This window comes from Barbus barbus (assembly GCF_936440315.1).
Source record: "Barbus barbus genome assembly, chromosome: 24".
In the NCBI taxonomy this organism is placed as follows: Eukaryota; Metazoa; Chordata; class Actinopteri; order Cypriniformes; family Cyprinidae; genus Barbus; species Barbus barbus.
Window position 1 is genome coordinate 30,164,792 of NC_136752.1, and position 21,511 is coordinate 30,186,302.

At 43.0% G+C, this 21,511-nt stretch overlaps 2 protein-coding genes across 2 annotated transcripts; one reads left to right on the plus strand and one right to left on the minus strand.

Moving 5' to 3' along the window:
• Positions 1-7,598: 7,598 nt before the first annotated feature.
• On the plus strand, positions 7,599-9,147 carry LOC306843545 (zona pellucida sperm-binding protein 4-like; the record flags this gene model as incomplete). Its single annotated transcript, XM_079375073.1, has 8 exons — positions 7,599-7,641; positions 7,772-7,959; positions 8,031-8,128; positions 8,200-8,357; positions 8,431-8,623; positions 8,697-8,844; positions 8,920-8,992; positions 9,071-9,147. The coding sequence occupies 8 exons, from the start codon at positions 7,599-7,601 to the stop codon at positions 9,145-9,147; spliced, it is 978 nt and encodes a 325-aa protein (XP_079231199.1).
• Positions 9,148-13,878: 4,731 nt separating this feature from the next.
• Positions 13,879-17,184, minus strand: LOC306843546 (zona pellucida sperm-binding protein 4-like; the record flags this gene model as incomplete). The annotated part of the gene is made up of 9 exons (XM_079375074.1): positions 13,879-13,955; positions 14,033-14,105; positions 14,183-14,330; positions 14,403-14,595; positions 14,666-14,823; positions 14,895-14,992; positions 15,063-15,250; positions 15,326-15,479; positions 17,158-17,184. 9 exons carry the CDS (start codon positions 17,182-17,184, stop codon positions 13,879-13,881), a joined length of 1,116 nt encoding a protein of 371 aa, XP_079231200.1.
• Positions 17,185-21,511: the final 4,327 nt, after the last annotated feature.

Consider the following 21,511-nt stretch of genomic DNA (forward strand, 5'->3'; position numbering starts at 1 on the left):
CTGTACCCCGCCCCCACCTCGGGTACTCAGACCCCATCTCTGTTATGCTAATCCCAGCATATAGACCACTTCTCAAACTCATCAAACCGGTTCAAAAGCAGATCACAGTATGGCCAGACAATGCCACCTCAGCACTACAGGACTGCTTTCAGTGCACAGACTGGAACATGTTTAAAGAGGCAGCCACCTACAACAACCACACAGACCTGCATGAGTACACCGAAACTGTGACTGCTTACATCAAAAAGTGCACTGATGATGTGACAGTCACCAAGACCATCACCACACGTGCAAACCAGAAGCCATGGATGACAGCAGAGGTTCGTGGGCTGCTAAAGACCAGAGATGAAGCATTCAGATCAGGAGATAAAGCAGCCCTCAAAACAGCAAGAGCCAATCTGTCCTGTGGCATCAAAAATGCAAAACGGTCATATGCTCAAAAATATCAACAATCACTTCACAGACAGCAGAGACACACAGTGCCTGTGGCAAGCCATTCAGACCATCACTGACTACAAGCCCCCACCATAGGCCTGTGATGATGACACATCCCTCCCCGATGCACTGAACCACTTTTATTCATGGTTTGAAATGCAGAATGACACACCTGCACAAAAACTGCCCACACCTCCCAACGACCGGGCGCTCTGTCTGTAAGGAAGACCTTATCTAGGATTAACCCACGCAAGGCTGCGGGCCCTGACAACATACCTGGCCATGTTCTGAGAGGCTGTGCTGCACAGCTGACAGATGTCCTAAGAGATATCTTCAACACCTCGCTGAGCCAGGCAGTCGTCCCCACATGTCTCAAATCCACAACGATCATACCGGTACCAAAGAAATCTGTGTCCTGTCTAAATGACTACCATCCCATAGCACTGACTCCAATCATGATGAAGTACTTTGAGAGGCTAGTCATGCACCACATCAAAACCAGCCTCCCCAACACACTCGACCCGCTCCAGTTTGCATACCGTCCAAACCGCTCTACGGATTTCCTCCACCCTCCACCTGGCTCTTACTCACCTAGAAAATAAAGACTCCTATGTTAGAATGCTGTGCATTGACTTCAGCTCGGCATTCAACACAATAATCCCACAACAGCTCATAAATAAACTAAACCTGCTGGGCCTTAACAATTCCCTTTGTAATTGGATCCTGGACTTTCTAACCGGAAGACCTCAGTCAGTCCGTGTCGGCCACAACACCTCGAGCACTACCTCACTGAGCACAGGTGCCCCACAAGGCTGTGTGCTCAGCCCGCTGCTCTTCACACTGCTGACCCACGACTGCACTGCCAAATTCAGCTCCAACCACATCATCAAGTTTGCTGATGACACAACAGTGGTAGGTCTCATCAGCAACAACGATGAAACGCACTACAGAGAGGAAGTGGCACAGCTGGCTGAATGGTGTGGCACTAACAATCTGTCCCTCAATGTGGAGAAGACCAAGGAGGTTGTGATGGACTTCAGGAGAAACTCCGTTGACCACCCCCCACTGACCATCGACAGCTCGACTGTGGAGAGAGTCAGTAGCACTAAATTCCTGTGGGTGCACATCACAGAGGATCTCACCTAGACCACCAACACCATGTCACTCTCCAAAAAGGCACAACAGCGCCTACACTTTCTCCGCCGGCTGAAAAGAGCAAGTCTCCCTCCACCCATCCTCACCACATTCTACAGAGGCACCGTTGAGAGTGTGCTGACCAGCTGCATCACTGTCTGGTACGGGAACTGCAGTGCTGCTGACCGCAAGACACTCCAGCGGACAGTGACAAGACACTCCAGCTCACAGCTGCAAAGATCATCGGTGCCCCTCTCCCCTCCATCCTGGACATTTTCCTTACACGATGCTCCAGCAAAACCAACAGCATCGTGAAGGACTGCACCCATCCCTCCCACAGTCTCTTCCAGCTCCAACCATCAGGAAGACGGTACCGGAGCATCAGAGCCCGCTCTGCCAGACTGCTCAACAGCTTTTCCCCCAGGCTGTGAGAGCCCTGAACTCAAATCACCCCACCCCCCTCTGAAACCCCATGCAAACAGCTACCTCCTGACACATGATATTTGTTATTGTTTTGCAGTGAAAATATACCATGGACAACCTTCTTCTATTGTTATAACTTTTCTGACTTCGAGAACCATTGTAGGGCTCCAGACTAACATTTGAGGACACCAGTGCCATTAAGTTCTACAGAAGGTGGCACCAGCACCTGACAGTAAAGCACTCACCCTAATCGCACATGTACATAACGGAGATGTCTGTTTGATGTCTGCCTTTACATATGCAACACGTATTTTTTAGGGTGTTTGCTCATCTGCAATATACGTCTCTAAGACGTTTCCTGTCAGATGTCAAATAAACATTTATTAGAATGCATGTAAAACTGCTTCTGAGGCGTTTATCAGATTACAAGGCAGATGTTTCCCTGGGCCCGTATTCATGAAGAATTTTAATGCAAAAAGTAGCTCCTAGTGACAAAATTCTAAGAAAATTCTTAGAAATGTGGGCGTTTACTCATAAATTAAAGAAAAAATCCTAGTAAAGAAAAAAGTAATTCAGAACGCATCTTAACTTTTAAAAGAGGTCTTAAGGTCAAACTTGTTAGGAGTACGGACGAGGACTTTTAAGGGGCTTAAGAGTTTCTTTAACAGCGGAGAAAATGGACGAAAATGAAGAGGGAGAAGAAATGTGTTGCACACAATGCATGACAGTGAGTTAATAAGACACTACACATTAGTTCGTGCAGGGATCATGTGTGTGACTGATCTTATTAAAGACATGCTAACATCTCAGACACTGCGCAGAATTGCCATAGCGCCAGAAATCACTACATTAACATATTTGGCAACTGGAAAAATGCAACTATGCAGCAGTGATGATTTGGGTCTGTTACAGCACTTATTAGGCTTATATGTCTCTGTTCATTTCCTATAAAACATAGTAAATAAGCAGGGCCGGAGCCAAGGGGCGTCGCGGGCCGTGCCCCCCCCCCTCCAAACGAGTTACTGTGCCCCCCCACTTTCCATCCTCTCCCCTCCTTGCTGAACGCGATCGATTTTGAAAGTGAAAGTACCGATAAAACAGCGCACATAATGCGATTGCACGCTTTAGCGAGCGTCAGCAACTGCACGAGATCACAGATTGCAGCCCCCCACCCCCCCGACACACACACAACGTGATTTGTGCCCCTCTAGAAATTTAAATGTCCCCCGATGGAGGTGCCCTGGCGCCGGCTCTGTAAGTATGACAGCATGGTAAATAAAAAATTAAGAATATATATATACATATATAATGTGTGTGTGTGTGTGTGTGAGAGAGAAAGAGCGAGAGGAAAAATTCCGCCAGTAATTTCAAAGTGAAGGCTTATAATATACCCTACTCTTAAAAGCACTCTTTTATTTCCTTCTTGACAACCAACCAATCACAGTCTTCAAAAGATTGTGTCATACATAGCAACGGGGTCAACCCCGCCTCCTCACTAAGATGAAAGTTTTTGTCTTTTCCTTACTCAGAGTTGCTCTCAGATCGGTCCCGAATCGCTCTTAAGCTAAGACTCCTACGTAAAAGTTTTTAAGCTAAATTAAGAGTTTTCTGAGAGGATTCTTAGGATCTTTATGAATACGGGCCCAGATCTTTAACAGACGTCTTGAAGATTTACTTGTGCTGTCAGGGTAGTTGAGATGCAGATAAAATGTACTTTTATTGTCATTCATAATGTCTCAATATAATTTGATAAAATATATATATATATATATACAGTATATATAGGGAGTGGAAATGGCCAATAAGTCTCTGCAGCCACATAGTGGTAAATTAATGTCCTTTTTATTTTTAAATAAGTGTTTGCTTTCCTACATTATGAAACTTTTAGTTTCATAAATGGAGGCAACCTATGAAGGATGAACAAATGACGTCAATCACACTAAAAATAATTTTCAAATTTGGTAATACTCAAAGCTTTGAAGTGTTGACTTCATTTCACCAAGTTGTTCCTGTAGTTATGTTAAATCCATGGTGAAGCGTGGAGATTTGGGTTTACTGAACAATGTTTTTCCTGGTTTCCACATCAGTGGCATTTGTTCTGATATTTTGAAACAAAAGCCCTGTTCGGACGGGACTAGTTTTCTAAACTAAGTTTGAGTTTCGATTCTTATCACCTGACGTCTGCGATTTTTCATGTACCAGTTCGGACGGGACTAACATCTCCGTGTTTATTACAGAGGTGGGAGGGTCTGGTTTGTACATCTGGGCCCGTATTACTAAAGATTCTAAGAATCCTCTTAGAGAGCTCCTAATTTAGCTTAAAAATGTCTAACTAGGAGTCTTAGCTTAAAAGTGATTCAGGACCGATCTGAGAGCAACTCTGAGCGAGGAAAAGACAAAAACTTTTATCTTAGTGAGGAGGCGGAGCTGACCCCGTTGCTAGGAATGACACAGTCTTTTGAAGACTGTGATTGGTTTTTCAAGAAGGAAATAAAAGAGCGCTTTTAAGAGTAGGGTATATTATAAGCCTTCACTTTGAAATTACAGACGTAATTTTTCCTGTTTTACCGTACTCGCTCTCTCTCTCTTCCTCACACACACACACACACACACATTATATATATATATATATTCTTTATTTTTTATTTACCATGCTGTCATACATACAGTATTTTATAGGACATGAACAGAGACATAGCCTAATAAGTGCTGTAACAGACCCAAATCATCACTGCTGCATAGTTGCATTTTTCCAGTTGCCAGATATGTTAATGTAGTGATTACGTCCATTTCTGGCGCTATGGCATTTCAGCGTGGTGTCGGAGTTGTTAGTGTGTCTCTAATAATATCGGTCACAAACATGATCCCTGCACGATCTAATGTGTAGCGTCTTATTAACTCACTGTGTGCAATGCATTTCTTCTCTCCATGTTTCCATTTTCTAAAGAAACTCTTAAGCCCCTTAAAAGTCCTTGTCTGTACTCCTAGAATCGTCCTACACCCCCACCCCCCACCCCCCCCATACATATGTATTGTAAAATCATCTTGGATCAATCAATCTTCAAGCATGGATGATCAACTGGCCCTTCAATTGGTCTGTGCAGTTATTTTATCTGAAAGAAAGAAGAAACCACGACAAAAGAGAATATGGCAGAAACAATGGCTTGGAAGACGTGGATAACAAGAACTGTCAGTACCGCAGAAAGGGTTGGAGTTAATTAAACAGTACAATGAAAGGTGGTATTATATGCACAATCTATGCATTTGTTAAATTTACTTCTAGTTAGTTGATTTGATTAATTTGTGAATTTTCGTTTCTGTTCATAAAGATCCATGATAAGACCGATTATACCATCTGCACTGTGATTGGCTGGATTAGTTCCATCATGTCATTGTGTCACTCACATTACCAGATCACATGGTGATAATATCAAACAAGGCTGCGTTCAGCCCCGAAAAAATGGTGCAAAACGTTTATTAAACGGAAACGGTGGTGCGTTGAACACCCTGTTCTGATGTTCTGAAGTGTTGCAACTATGGCAGCTGAGAAGGCCATTCTTTGTGTTGTTTTTGAAGAATTTTTGGAGCCTGATGAAATCGGTGTAAATACGTGTTTAATACTGCAAAATATGCTCGATGTTACAGTCATTGCCCTTGCCGTCCAGAATAAAAGACAACATCCCAATTGAGTGAAGGGATTTGTGGAAACTGTGGTTCCTAATTATTGTGATCCAACATTTGCCTCGCATTTCAGGTGAAGGATAATCCACTTCTTACCTCCGAGACTGTGTTATGATCTATTTGACCTTATTATTTTTATTGTGATTATGAGGCTTATCATTATTGCTGATCACTGTTGTTGTGCTATGATATTGTAATATTTACCATTATATAATCAGAGGAGCATAGAACATTTTATGAAAGTGTCACTCCACAATACAATAGCAAAATATAAAAATATGTATAGTATTTTTATGTTACATTAATCAGTGTCTAGCACACTTTCCAAAGGAAAGCATACGGACCGGAACAGAAGACATTGCAATTACTACATGATATTTAGACAGACCTAAAGATGTTCCAGATTTATACTTGTGCTCTTATTATTTCAGTTATTTTGCTTTTAATGTAAATAAACATGTGCAAACAATATACTTGCTCTTGTGAATTTATTTTGATGTTAATTACATTTACTTACAAATTCACCATCATCATGTTGATATGCTATGTTACTATAAAACTCTTATGACAAACGTCTTAATATCTTCAATTGTTGCGTATACTGAGCTGCAGTGGACACATTTGTAAACGACTTCACTTGGACCCATAGTGCGAGCTGTCTCTTTAATACCGCGTGGTTTATATACATGTTTCTGCTGAATGGGCTGACATTTTTGAAACACCCACCAAACATGAGAAAACGTATCTCAAACCCCGTTACACACCGTTTCCAGGAAACATGTCGTTCAATCTGGAAACCATAGCAAAACGTTAGGCAACGGTGTGAGCCTGAACGTGCCCCAGGTTTGAAAATGTCGTAGCGTCTGTGATAGTTCAAGACGGGTTCGGATCAAGTTGCTGACCTGCTCATACTTAACGAGCTTCAGCTACCACAACGAGCAATGATTTGGTCACGATCTGGGGGTTTTGTCGCATACTGTGGAAATCTGTCTGCGACAGCAAAATCCAGCCAAAAGCCCCGTAGTGTGAGCCTGCCTTAAGAATAAAACAATCCAGAATTGTCAAAACGTCAACAACTGGATTCAGCTAATGCAGGATAAAACCAAGGCCGAATTCAAAATGGCAGAAATTAATACAAGTATGCTATTTTTAATTATGCTCAAGTTTCACACAGTTGCATAAGCTCCAACTCATGCAAGTCTGGAGAATCGTGAGGATTAATGAAGAGGGAGGAGCTATCATTAATTAGCTGAAATCTGTAGAGTACAAAAAGACCAAAAGGCTGCACTTCTACTTTGTGGCTAGCTATTGAACAATGGCTGGAAGTTGGTGTTTGTTTCAGATTTTGGCAATTTGTGCTTTCTGTCATGCTGTCCCACAGTGGAGTAATTTGCCTCAGAACCCTCAAGCTCTGATGTTCCAGCAAACTGACCAGCGGTTTCAGAAGCCAGCTCAACAGCAAACTGACCAGCGGTTTCAGCAGCCACTTCAACAGCAAACTGACCAGCGCTTTCAGAAGCCAGCTCAACAGCAAACTGACCAGCGCTTTCAGAAGCCACTTCAACAGCAAACTGACCAGCGGTTTCAGAAGCCAGCTCAACAGCAAACTGACCAGCGGTTTCAGAAGCCAGCTCAACAGCAAACTGACCGGCGCTTTCAGAAGCCAGCTCAACAGCAAACTGACTGGCGCTTTCAGAAGCCAGCTCAACAGCAAACTGACCGGCGCTTTCAGAAGCCAGCTCAACAGCAAACTGACCGGCGCTTTCAGAAGCCAGCTCAACAGCAGACTGACCAGCGGTTTCAGAAGCCGGCTCAACAGCAAATTGACCAGCGGTTTCAGAAGCTGGCTCAACAGCAAACTGACCAGCAGTTTCAGAAGCCAGTGGCCCAGGCAGAGCCCCTTGATAAATGTGCTGTAGCAGATTATGAGCAGATCCAATGTGGACAACCTGGGATCAGTGGTGCTGAGTGTGAAGCTATCAACTGCTGCTTTAACGGACAGCAGTGTTACTATGGGAGGGCAGGTAAGCTTTCTCAATCTTATTCTGTTCATGTTAAACAGATTCTCAGCACTAACCTGTTCTTGTACCTGTTCCAGTGACTGTCCAGTGTATTAGAGATGGTCAGTTTGTGGTAGTGGTGTCTAGAGACGTTACTCTGCCTAGACTGAGTCTGGATTCTGTTAGTCTACTGGGTGGAAATGACACACCTTGCGGTCCTGTGGAGTCCACGCCTTATTTTGCTATATACCAGTTCCCTGTGACCGCATGTGGCACGAGCATGATGGTGAGCAGCTGCTTCTGGTGTAATTATGCTTTTGCTTATGGACTGGATGCCAACAGTTTTGCTATTCACAGGAGGATCGTGGATATGTGGTGTATGAGAACAGAATGACCTCCTCATATGAAGTTGGCATTGGACCGTTTGGTTCCATCACAAGGGACAGTCATTTTGAGTAAGTGATCTATGGCTTGGTGTGAATTTTAATCTTTGATAAATGCTACAAGCTCACCGTCTGTTGTCCAGGCTTCTCTTTCAGTGTAGGTACTCTGGAACTTCTGTTGAAGCTCTGGTTGTGGAGGTCAACTCTGTTCCTCCACCTCCACCAGTAGCTGCTCCTGGAGCTCTCAGGGTGGAGCTCATGCTGGCCAATGGCCAATGTGTCACCAAAGGGTGCGCAGAAGGTAAGGTCTTATCCTGTGTCTCCCTAAAGCCTTTCAAACTTGAGTGTGGTTAAACCCCAGTGTTCATCCTCAGGGGATGAGGCCTACACGTCCTACTACAGTGACGTTGATTATCCCGTCACAAAAGTCCTGCGGGAGCCTGTGTATGTTGAGGTGCGCATTATGGAGAGGACTGACCCCAACATTGTCCTGATGCTGGGACGTTGTTGGGCTACTTCAACCCCCAGTCCACTCAGTCTCCCCCAGTGGGACCTTCTGGTTGATGGGTGAGTGTACAGCCGGTCTTATTCAGTTTGTCTACTGGGAGGCACTTTCTAACCTTCTCCCTCTCCTCTTCAGATGCCCTTACCAGGACGACCGTTATCTGACCACACTGGTTCCAGTGACTGGATCGTCTGGTCTTCAGTTCCCAACCCACTACAAGCGCTTTGTTGTGAAGATGTTCACATTTGTAGCTCCAGCCTCACTGGCTCCTCTGCAGGAAACTGTATGCCCCATTACTTGAACGGTTTTGTTTTTACTACTTGTGGATTCTATGACTTGCTGCTCTCTTCCCTGTCAGATCTTCCTCCACTGCAGCACAGAGGTGTGCCATCCATCTTCTGGCTCTTGTGAGCAAAGCTGCACCAGGAAACGTGAGTTCTTGCTCTAACTTGACCAGCAGAACTGAAAATTTATAATCGCGTTCACGCTCCTAAAATCTTCTCTTTCAGGAAGAGACACTGCTATCAAGGCCAGCTCGAGTGAGCAGACAGTGGTTTCTAGTGGAGAAGTTACTCTGGTCCTGTAAATCTAGTGATTTTAATAAAAAGATCTTTTTGTCTATTGGTACTTTTGACTTTGCCGAATCTGATATTACTTGCCTCTTCCGAGTTTGTGGGTTTTTCTCTCCCACACTTTTAAACCAAGGTTCCACAACCGTTTGTACAGTCGTGCCTCGACTTGATAACCTGGGCCACTGCATAGGGTACCAAATTAAGGGTTAGTCACTAACTTTTTGTTAACGGGACGTTTAGCCCAACCAACATGCATTCATCACATCCAAGTCACCTTTATTTATGCAGCGCTTTTAGCAATGCAAATTGTCAAAGCAAAACTGCACTATCAAAATAGGAAAATGTTGTCAACGTAAAATGACAAGATTAAGCTCCTTTCAGTTAAAGGAATTTCATTATTGAATTCAGTGTTCAGTTTCAATGGTGTCTTTTGCAATCAGGTCGACATCAGCAAGGAACCAAAACTCGGTGCCAGAATTGGGAGAAACCAGGCTCTGTCGGGGGGCAAGTTCTCCTCTGGCCAAACGAACCAGCAGTTCAACTGCAGCACAGTCAGATTGTAAGGGTTCCAGTGGTCTTTTCCCGATGCTGTCTAAGTGGCGGGGACCTCTCTGGGGCTCATCTAGGTGTCCAGGGGCCTGTTACATAAAACAAGTTTACCAAATAGGCCAGGTTTATTTTAGTTTGATTTAGAACCAAATCAACTGACAAATCTAACTAAAATAAACCTGACCTATTTGGTAAACTTGTTTTACGAAACTCGACCCTGGTCTCCACTGTTCAGGGCTGTAGAGGTCATCTCTGGGTGCTGATCCACCATCTGATCTGGATATGAACTGGATCTGGTGACTGCAGTGACCATCTGGGCTGGATACGGACTGGATTGGGCGGCTAATGTGACCTCTGAATAAGAGAAAAACAGACTAATATTAGTGTAGATGTCAATCTTCTTACGATGTAACGAGTACATTGTGTTATGGGGAGTTTTCCTGGACCTGATTAATGCAGCCTAACAATCCTTTAACGGATTTGAATATTAGGTGTGTGTGTGTACGCCAGGATAAAGAGATGGGTCTTTAATCCAAATTTAAACTGACAGTGTGTCTGCCTCCCGAACAGTGTTCGGTACATTGTTCCAGAGTTTGGGCGCTAAATAGAAAAAGGATCAACCTCAGTTGATTTTGATATTCTAGGTAGAATCTAGAAGAGGTGTTAGTGAGGCCAGCAGGGGGTGCTCACCCTGTGGTCTGTGTGGGTCCTAACACCCCAGTATAGTGACGGGGACACTATACTGTAAAAAGCACCGTCTTTCAGATGAGACGTTAAACCGAGGTCCTGACACTCTGTGGTCACTAAAAATCCCACGACACTTCTCGTAAAGAGTAGGGGTGTAACCCCGGTGTCCTGGCCAAATTCCCTCCACTGGCCCTTATCAATCATGGCCTCCTAGTAATCCCTATCCACTTAATTGGCTCTATCACTCACCAAGTGGATGCTGCATACTGGTGGTGGTTGAGGAGAGACCCCCCCACATGATTGTAAAGCACTTTGGGTGTACAGCAATGCACAATAAATGCGCTATATAAATGCATCATTCATTCATTATCAAATGGCAAGAGTTTTGAGAACGTAATGGATGTGGAGCAGAGCAGCCATCAAGTGTTAGACGATGTTCTAGGTTATTACTTTTGGGGGATTTAGGTCCTAAATTAACACCTATTTTTAACACCTCTAACTTCGTGTTTCCTGATGATATTGTACATGTAAATCGTGAAAGTAACGGCCCTAGTACTGAGCTTTGAGGTACTCCATACTGCACTTGTGATCGATATACCTCTGCATTCACTGCTACGAATTTATGGCGGTCAGATAAGTACGATTTGAACCATGCTAATGCACTTCCAATAATGTCAAAGTTTTCTAGTCTATTCAAAAGAATGTTGTGAACGATAGCGTCGAACGTAACGCTAAGATCCAGTAGCACTAATAGATACAACCACGATCAGATGATAACAGCAGGTCATTTGTAACTCAGAGCAGTCTCAGTACTATGGGAAGGTCTAAATACTGACTGGAAATCCACACATATAATTTTTCTCTAAGAAGGACTATAACTGTGAGGATACTACCTTTTCTAGCATCTTTGACAGAAAAGGGAGATACGAGATCGCTCTGTAATTAACTAGATCTTGGGGGTCAAGTTGTTTTTTTTTTAATGAGAGGCTTAATAACAGCCAATTTAAAGGTTTTGGGGACATATCCTAATGACAAATTAATAATAGCCAAAAGAGGATCTATGACTTCTGGAAGCACCTCTTTTAGTAGTTTAACTGGAATAGGGTCTAACATGTTGTTGGTTTAGCTGATTTAACAAGTTCACACAATTCTTCCTTTCCTATAGTAGAGATGGCCTAGGACCTAAATGCATTGCTGATATGCTCACGGAATAGTAACCTAATGGACCACTCAGACCATTAGGATAGAGTCAGTTAGAAATACCAAGGGTTCACACAAAACAAGGGGAGTCCGCTTTTAGCTATTATGTCACACACCATTGGAACCAGCTTCCAGAAGAGATCGGGGGGCTGTTCCATAAAAGACGCTAAGAAAAGCGGGGATTAAAGTCCAAAACCTGACTTGAAATAACCTAACAAATCGGGACTAAAGCGGTTCCATAAACGACAATTCAAGTTCACGCAATCTGACTAATGCTATCCAGGTTCAGTGAGTCAGGATAATGTGATGTACACGCTTATTCTGAAGCAGCCCTTAATGTCGATCATGGATCAAATCGATCCACCATAGCAAACAGCGAATATTTGTGCTGTTTAACGCATTTGAAACATTGTGTTTTCCTCAGTGCATAATTGATACGTCACAGGTATATTTTTTACATCTGTAAATGTCAGAAAGCCATGCAAATATATCCATTTAGCTGTCAGGAGTGGGCGGGGCTTATGCGAGAGAACGAGCGCTGCGCTACACACACAGAGCAGAATAGAATACTAGCGCCAGAATTCTGAATAAAATATACATTCTGCTAAAATATGTTGTTGGACATTAAATGTGACACATAGAATTTTAATTTCCTACATATGTGTATTTTTATGATAGCCGCAACTGTTAATCACTAGCTCAAATGAGTTAAATGTGTGTTCCTCTTATCAGTTAAAATGTACTCTGATTTCTATTATAAATTTACATTTTTAATTCAGTGATTTTAACATTTGATTGTGTTTTTATGCTTTAAAGAGCCATTTTAGATTGTAATGTTTTAATGTTCTAATAACCATAAAAGGTACAGCTGTCATAAATTCAGAGAGAAAGGCTGCATGGCTAGAAACTTCTGATCAACTGAAGTAGCAACTGTGTTAAAATGTCATTCGCCTACATTTTGGGCACAAAATGTAGGCAAATACACAGGTGTATTTTCTGTATACTTTTATTTTTGGACCGATAATAAATTAAACTGACTGTATGTGAGAGTGTCAGTGGTAATATCGATGCGTTCCTATTGGTCAGAGTTAGAGGAGCTCAGCTTAGCCTGACAGTTAGCCTGCTCCGGACCAGGTTAGTTTGCCAGCATAAGTTGCCACAGTGACTGAGCTTGAGCTATGGTAATTTTGCTTTCAGAAACCAAATCAAGTGAAAATAAGTCAGAATTACTGAAATAAGCCTGGCTTATTTGGTAAACTTGTTTTATGGAACAGGCCCCAGCTGTGCAAAAAAAATTAGCCACCATTAAATCCAGACACAAAACTCATGTTTAGCTGTGCATTTGTTGAATGAGCACTGCGCTATGTCCAATAGGACTGCATTTTATGGATAATCATTTTCTCTTAACGGTTTTAAAATTCATTTAAATCAATTTGTATATCACTTTAAAATTCCTTGTTTTTATTGCTGTGATTATTTTTAATGACCTTCACTCATGTAAAGCACTTTGAATTACCACGGTGCATGTTCCATATAAATAAACTTGCCTTGATATCCGTAGCTATCAATTCTGTGCCGAATTTGAATGCTTCACAATTTTTTGACCGATGTTGATTCTGCAGCAAATTAGACCGTATAGTATAATGGGGTCACGTGATCGAGAGCAGCCTGCGGCTCCGGCCAGATTCGTTTGTCCAATGTAGCTCTTGTAAATCGGTATGAGAACACAAGGCTCTTCATTCCATTTTTCAAACTGATACAACCTTTCTTTGAATGCGTGTTGCGATGTCACAGGACATGTCCAAGTCCAAGATCTGTGGCAATTACAAACATCCTGGAGGGACCGACTAGTAACCCAAAAGGTCAAGGATTCAAGTATCAGTACCAGCAGGAATTATACAAGGGAGTGAGTGTATAACACTACCTTCCATACCCACAGCTGAGGTGCCCTTGAACAACCCCAAAAACCCAGTTGCTCCCCAGCAAAGTGTATGCACACTTTGATGGGATAAGTGCATGTTGGTTGGGCCAAACGTCCTGTTAATGAAAAGCTAATGATTAACACTTAATTTGGTACCCCATGCAGTGGCCCAGGTTAACAACTGGAGGTTGGATAAGGGTCATGCCTCGTACAGAAGCATTCTGAGTCGAGGCATGACTGTACAAAAGGTCGTGGAACCTTGGTTTAAAAGTGTGGGGGAGAAAAAGGCACTCGGAAGAGGCACGTAATATCAGATTCGGCGAAGTCAAAAAGTACCAATAGACAAAAACATCTTGGTGTTCTGCAAGGTTTATTAAAAACACTAGATTTACAGGACCAGAGTAACTTCTCCACTAGAAACCACTGTCTGCTCACTAGACCTGGCCTTGATAGCGGTGTCTCTTCCTGAAAGAGAAATTTTAGGAGCGTGAACGCGCTTATAAATTCTCAGTTCTGCTAGTCAAGTTAAAGCAAGAACTCACGTTTCCTGGTGCAGCTTTGCTCACAAGAGCCAGAAGATGGATGGCACACCTCTGTGCTGCAGTGGATGAAGATCTGACAGGGAAGAGAGGAGCAAGTCATAGAATCCACAAGTAGTAAAAACAAAACCGGTCAAGTAATGGGGGGCATACGGTTTCCTGCAGAGGAGCCAGTGAGGCTGGAGCTACAAATGTGAACATCTTCACAACAAAGCGCTTGTAGTGGGTTGGGAACTGAAGACCAGACGATCCAGTCACTGGAACCAGTGTGGTCAGATAACGGTCGTCCTGGTAAGGGCATCTGAAGAAAGAGAGAGAAGGTTAGAAAGCGCCTCCCAGTAGACAAACTGGATAAGATCGGCTGTACACTCACCCATCAACCAGAAGGTCCCACTGGGGGAGACTGAGTGGACTGGGGGTTGAAGTTGCCCAACAACGTCCCAGCATCAGGACAATGTTGGGGTCAGTCCTCTCCATAATGCGCACCTCAACATACACAGGCTCCCGCAGGACTTTTGTGACGGGATAATCAGCGTCACTGTAGTAGGACGTGTAGGCCTCATCCCCTGAGGAACACTGGGGTTTAACCACACTCAAGTTTGAAAGGCTTTAGGGAGACACAGGATAAGACCTCACCTTCTGCGCACCCTTTGGTTACACATTGGCCATTGGCCAGCCTGAGCTCCACCCTGAGAGGTCCAGGAGCAGCTACTGGTGGAGGTGGAGGAACAGAGTTGACCTCCACAACCAGAGCTTCAACAGAAGTTCCAGAGTACCTACACTGAAAGAGAAGCCTGGACAACAGACGGTGAGCTTGTAGCATTTATCAAAGGTTAAAATTCACACCAAGTCATAGATCACTTACTCAAAATGACTGTCCCTAGTGATGGAACCAAACGGTCCAATGCCAACTTCATACGAGGAGGTCATTCTGTTCTCATACACCACATATCCGCGGTCCTCCTGTGAATAGCAACACTGTTGGCATCCAGTCCATAAGCAAAGCAGAATTACACCAGAAGCAGCTGCTCACCATCATGCTCGTGCCACATGCGGTCACAGGGAACTGGTATATAGCAAAATAAGGCGTGGACTCCACAGGACCGCAAGGTGGGTCATTTCCACCCAGTAGACTAACCGAATCCAGACTCAGTCTAGGCAGAGTAACGTCTCTAGACACCACTACCACAAACTGACCATCTCTAATACACTGGACAGTCACTGGAACAAAAGGTACAAGAACAGGTTAGTGCTGAGAATCTGTTTAACATGAACAGTAAGATTGAGAAAGCTTACCTGCCCTCCCATAGTAACACTGCTGTCCGTTAAAGCAGCAGTTGATAGCTTCACACTCAGCACCACTGATCCCAGGTTGTCCACATTGGATGTGCTCATAATCAGCTACAGCACATTTATCAAGGTACTCTGCCTGGGCCACTGGCTTCTGAAACTGCTGAGGAAACCGCTGGGCAGTTTGTTGAGCTGGCTTCTGAAACCGCTGGTCAGTTTGCTGTTGGGCTGGCTTCTGAAACCGCTGGTCAGTTTGCTGTTGGGCTGGCTTCTGAAACCGCTGGTCAGTTTGCTGTTGAACTGGCTTCTGAAACTGTGGAGGAAACCACTGGGCAGTTTGTTGAGCTGGCTTCTGAAACCGCTGGTCAGTTTGTATCGGAGCTGGCTTCTGAAACCGCTGGTCAGTTAGCTGTTGAGCTGGCTTCTGAAACCGCTGGTCAGTTTGCTGTTGAGCTGGCTTCTGAAACCGCTGGTCAGTTTGCTGTTGAGCTGGCTTCTGAAACCGCTGGTCAGTTTGCTGTTGAGCTGGCTTCTGAAACCGCTGGTCAGTTTGCTGTTGAGCTGGCTTCTGAAACCGCTGGTCAGTTTGCTCTTGGGCTGGCTTCTGAAACTGCGGAGGAAACCACTGGGCAGTTTGTTGAGCTGGCTTCTGAAACCGCTGGTCAGTTTGCTGTTGAACTGGCTTCTGAAACCGCTGGTCAGTTTGCTGGAACATCAGAGCTTGAGGATTCTGAGGCAAATTACTCCACTGTGGAACAGCATGACAGAAAGCACAAACTGCCAAAATCTGAAACAACCACCAAATTCCAGCCATTGTTCAACAGCTAGTCACAATTTAGAAGTGCAGCCTTTTGGTCTTTTTGTACTCTACAGATTTCAGCTAATTAATGATAGCTCCTCCCTCTTCATTAATCCTCACGATTCTCCAGACTTGCATGAGTTGGAGCTTATGCAACTGTGTGATTCTCATTGATTCAATTATCCTTGTTACATGCATGAAAAACAAACTTGAGCATAATTAAAAATAGCATACTTGTATTAATTTCTGCCATTTTGAATTCGGTCTTGGTTTTATCCTGCATTAGCTGAATCCAGTTGTTGACGTTTTGACATTTCTGGATTGTTTTATTCTTAAGGCAGGCTCACACTATGGGACTTTTGGCTGGATTTTGCTGTCGCGGACAGATTTCCATAGTCTGCGACAAAACCCCGGGATCGTGACCAAATCGGTGCTACAATAAAAATAATAAGGTCATATAGATCATAACACAGTCTCGGAGGTAAGAAGTGGATTATCCTTCACCTGAAATGCGAGGCAAATGTTGGATCACAATAATTAGGAACCACAGTTTCCACAAATCCCTTCACTCAATTGGGATGTTGTCTTTTATTCTGGACGGCAAGAACAATGACTGTAACATCGAGCGTATTTTGCAGTATTAAACACGTATTTACACCGATTTCATCAGACTCTGTTCAACGCACCACCGTTTACGTTTGATAAACGTTTTGCACCGTTTTTTCAGGGCTGAACTCAGCCCTGTTTGATATTATCGCCATGTGATCTGGTAATGTGAGTGACACAATGACATGATGGAACTAATCCAGCCAATCACAGTGCAGATGGTATAATCGGTCTTATCATGGATCTTTATGAAGAGAAACGAAAATCCACAAATTAATCAAATCAACTAAGTTTCATTGTACTGTTTAATTAACTCCAACTCTTTCTGCAGTACTGACAGTTCTTGTTATCCACGTCTTCCAAGTCATTGTTTCTGCCATATTCCCTTTTGTCGTGGTTTCTTCTTTCTTTCAGATAAAATAACTGCACAGACCAATTGAAGGGCCAGTTGATCATCCATGCTTGAAGATTGATTGATCCAAGATGGCGGCGCGGTCAGACGCAGTGTCTGCTCCGGGTCCCAAAGACGGTGCTTTTTATGTCTTTTAATGTCATCTGTTCGTCTCCAAATAGTGTAAAATTACCGCTAACTCACAAGGAAATCACTCCCAAACACATATATGATCGCCAAAGCCTTTTGGATATCGGCAACGCGTACAAACACCAACTCTCGCCGGCGGCTACTGAGAAGCTACGAGGCCTTTGTTTACTACTGGAGCTGGACCTCGAGACCACGGCCTCGCCTAATGACGCTACCCGCACAAGGCAGCGTCGCAAGCTGCGTGAGAGAGGACGGAAGCGCGGTAAGCGCAGACGTATACGAGCTACGCTAAGAGCTAACCCCACAAGACCGGCTCTTCCAACAGTCATGCTCTCAAACGTTCGCTCTCTGGAAAACAAACTGGACTTAATTCAACTCAGTCGGTCTACACAGCATGAGGCAAGGGATTGTTGTGTGTATGTTTTCACTGAAACATGGCTAAACAACAACATCCCGGAATCCGCCATTCAGCAGCACGGGCTAACCAGCTACCGAGCGGATAGAGATTCATCACTATCTGGCAAGACCCGGTGTCTTGTGTGTGTATATCAACAAGGACTGGTGTAATAATGCTGCGGTATTATCAAAACACTGTTCATCGCTGGTGGAGTTTATGTTTGTGAAGTGTCGACCGTTCTACCTACCGCGGGAGTTCACGGCCATTGTTATTGTCGCGGTTTACATCCCCCCCCGTGTGCAAACGCTAAAGACGCGCTTCGTGAACTGTATAGCGCCATCAGTGAACAACAAACAAATAACCCCAGCGGCTTTTTCATCATAGCCGGTGACTTCAACCATACAAACTTAAAGACAGTTTTGCCAAAGTTCTACCAACATGTGACTTTGCAACAAGGGGAAACAACACACTGGACTTTGTTTACACAACAGTAAAGAACGCTTACAAGTCTGTACCCCGCCCCCACCTCGGGTACTCAGACCCCACCTCTGTTATGCTAATCCCAGCATATAGACCACTTCTCAAACTCATCAAACCGGTTCAAAAGCAGATCACAGTATGGCCAGACAATGCCACCTCAGCACTACAGGACTGCTTTCAGTGCACATACTGGAACATGTTTAAAGAGGCAGCCACCTACAACAACCACACAGACCTGCATGAGTACACCGAAACTGTGACTGCTTACATCAAAAAGTGCACTGATGATGTGACAGTCACCAAGACCATCACCACACGTGCAAACCAGAAGCCATGGATGACAGCAGAGGTTCGTGGGCTGCTAAAGACCAGAGATGAAGCATTCAGATCAGGAGATAAAGCAGCCCTAAAAACAGCAAGAGCCAATCTGTCCTGTGGCATCAAAAATGCAAAACGGTCATATGCTCAAAAATATCAACAATCACTTCACAGACAGCAGAGACACACAGTGCCTGTGGCAAGCCATTCAGACCATCACTGACTACAAGCCCCCACCATAGGCCTGTGATGATGACACATCCCTCCCCGATGCACTGAACCACTTTTATTCATTGTTTGAAATGCAGAATGACACACCTGCACAAAAACTGCCCACACCTCCCAACGACCGGGCGCTCTGTCTGTAAGGAAGACCTTATCTAGGATTAACCCACGCAAGGCTGCGGGTCCTGACAACATACCTGGCCATGTTCTGAGAGGCTGTGCTGCACAGCTGACAGATGTCCTAAGAGATATCTTCAACACCTCGCTGAGCCAGGCAGTCGTCCCCACATGTCTCAAATCCACAACGATCATACCGGTACCAAAGAAATCTGTGTCCTGTCTAAATGACTACCATCCCATAGCACTGACTCCAATCATGATGAAGTGCTTTGAGAGGCTAGTCATGCACCACATCAAAACCAGCCTCCCCAACACACTCGACCCGCTCCAGTTTGCATACCGTCCAAACCGCTCTACGGATTTCCTCCACCCTCCACCTGGCTCTTACTCACCTAGAAAATAAAGACTCCTATGTTAGAATGCTGTGCATTGACTTCAGCTCGGCATTCAACACAATAATCAGTGATTTTAACTTTTGATTGTGTTTTTATGCTTTAATGCTTCAAAGAGCCATTTTAGATTGTAATGTTTTAATGTTCTAATAACCATAAAAGGTACAGCTGTCATAAATTCAGAGAGAAAGGCTGCATGGCTAGAAACTTCTGATCAACTGAAGTAGCAACTGTGTTAAAATGTCATTCGCCTACATTTTGGGCACAATACATTAAATACAGTTGGTTGTAGCCTATTTTTTTATTTATTTGATTATTTAAGGTGTATTTTCTGTATACTTTTATTTTTGGACCGATAATAAATTAAACTGACTGTATGTGAGAGTGTCAGTGGTAATATCGATGCGTTCCTATTGGTCAGAGTTAGAGGAGCTCAGCTTAGCCTGACAGTTAGCCTGCTCCGGACCAGGTTAGTTTGCCAGCATAAGTTGCCACAGTGACTGAGCTTGAGCTATGGTAATTTTGCTTTCAGAAACCAAATCAAGTGAAAATAAGTCAGAATTACTGAAATAAGCCTGGATTATTTGGTAAACTTGTTTTATGTAACAGGCCCCTGGACCCACTTAAAAGATATAAAAAAATGGAAGTGATGCCTTGGCAAATTACTAATTGGAAACAAATAATTAAAACTGAAATCAAAACACATGAAATCTAAATAGTGATACTAAAACAACCAAAAACTAATAAAAATGACAAAAACATGGAACAAAATAACCAAAAGCTAAACATATAAGCGAAATATTAATGCACATCACAGAAATAAATTGCAGTTTAACACATATTCACTTAGAAAACAGCTGTTTTACATTACAAAACTATTTCACAATTTTTACTGTATTTTTGCTGAAATAACAGTCTTAAAGAAACCCCAAACGTGTAGCTGCTATAAACACCTCAGCTGTTTAACTTGGGTCATGTGACCAAGAATTCTAAGACAAATCGCTTGCGATTTTCATCATTTATAAGTTGCTTTGGATAAAAAAAGTCTTTCTGAATGAATCAGATTGCTTCTGCAAACCCTTGCTTTATCTCCTTCCATCCAAGTGTTTGCAGTCGTATATTGGCGTATATTTGAGTTTTTATTTCAGTTACTGAATCAGTATGAAATAACAGAATGCGGTACAGAATGCGCACACAATTACTGGAAATTCAAAGTATAGACTAGAATGAGAGAGAATCAGTGATGAGATGCAGAACACCTGATAGACCACTCCTGTTGTGCTGTTTTAGGCCTAAAATAAGGCTAGAAATCATCTTTCTCAACAAATCGTCAGTCAAAAAGGATCAGTCAAAAGATTCACCTCGATTCATGAGAGATAAACAGCAAGACACTTGATCCATTCAGATGTGACAGACCTGTTATACAGTCGTGTGATATGAGAAACATTAAAGGTTCTGTAATGCTGCCGGAAAACAGCCACGATTATGAGGTATATTGGAAAACGCCAATAGATTTGTCAATTCAGCACCACAGTAATTTAACTTCGTTATTAAGACTGTACAAACAGCCTATGTGTTGGCAGAAAATATTTATTATAAATGTTACTGTTATTACATATTGGGAATAAGCTATTTTAATTTCATAGAAGCTGGTTTGTGTAGTTTCGTCATGTTTAGTTTTTTTTTTTTTTTACATCAAATTTTATAGTTTATTATTACTTATTTATTTTAAATACCATAAAACCAAGGTAATGAGGACCATGGGTTTACTTCTTACCACCATCCTACAAATACCTGTCAGTTAAACTGGATATTCTGGATTCTTTAGTTCTAATGAATTTTAATTGAAGTAAAATGTTAATTCAATAAGGGCCTGATTAAAGATAAATATCATTGTCTTATATAAATTAGGTGCTTATAATTTACAAACAATAAAGTTTTAAAGGGAGATTCACCCAAAAATGAAAACTGTCCTCACTCGTGTCACTCCAAACCTGTATGAATTTCTTAAAAATACAAGAAATTTTTGTCCATACAGTAGAAATCAAGGGTAACCAAAATGGTCTGATAACATTCTACAAAATTTTATTTTGTGTTCGACAGAAGAAAGTCATTTGGAACGACATGAGGGTGAGGAAATGATGACAGAATTTATTAGCAATACATTTCCAGCTCAAAATCAATGCTTTACTGTCAAGTGCTTTTCTCTAACAACATCTTCTTCAGAACATGACCTCAGCATGTGTCCAGTTATCCTCCTGTAAATAAATATAGTGATTTGATTTGATTTTTAATCCAGTGTTGTGCAAACTGT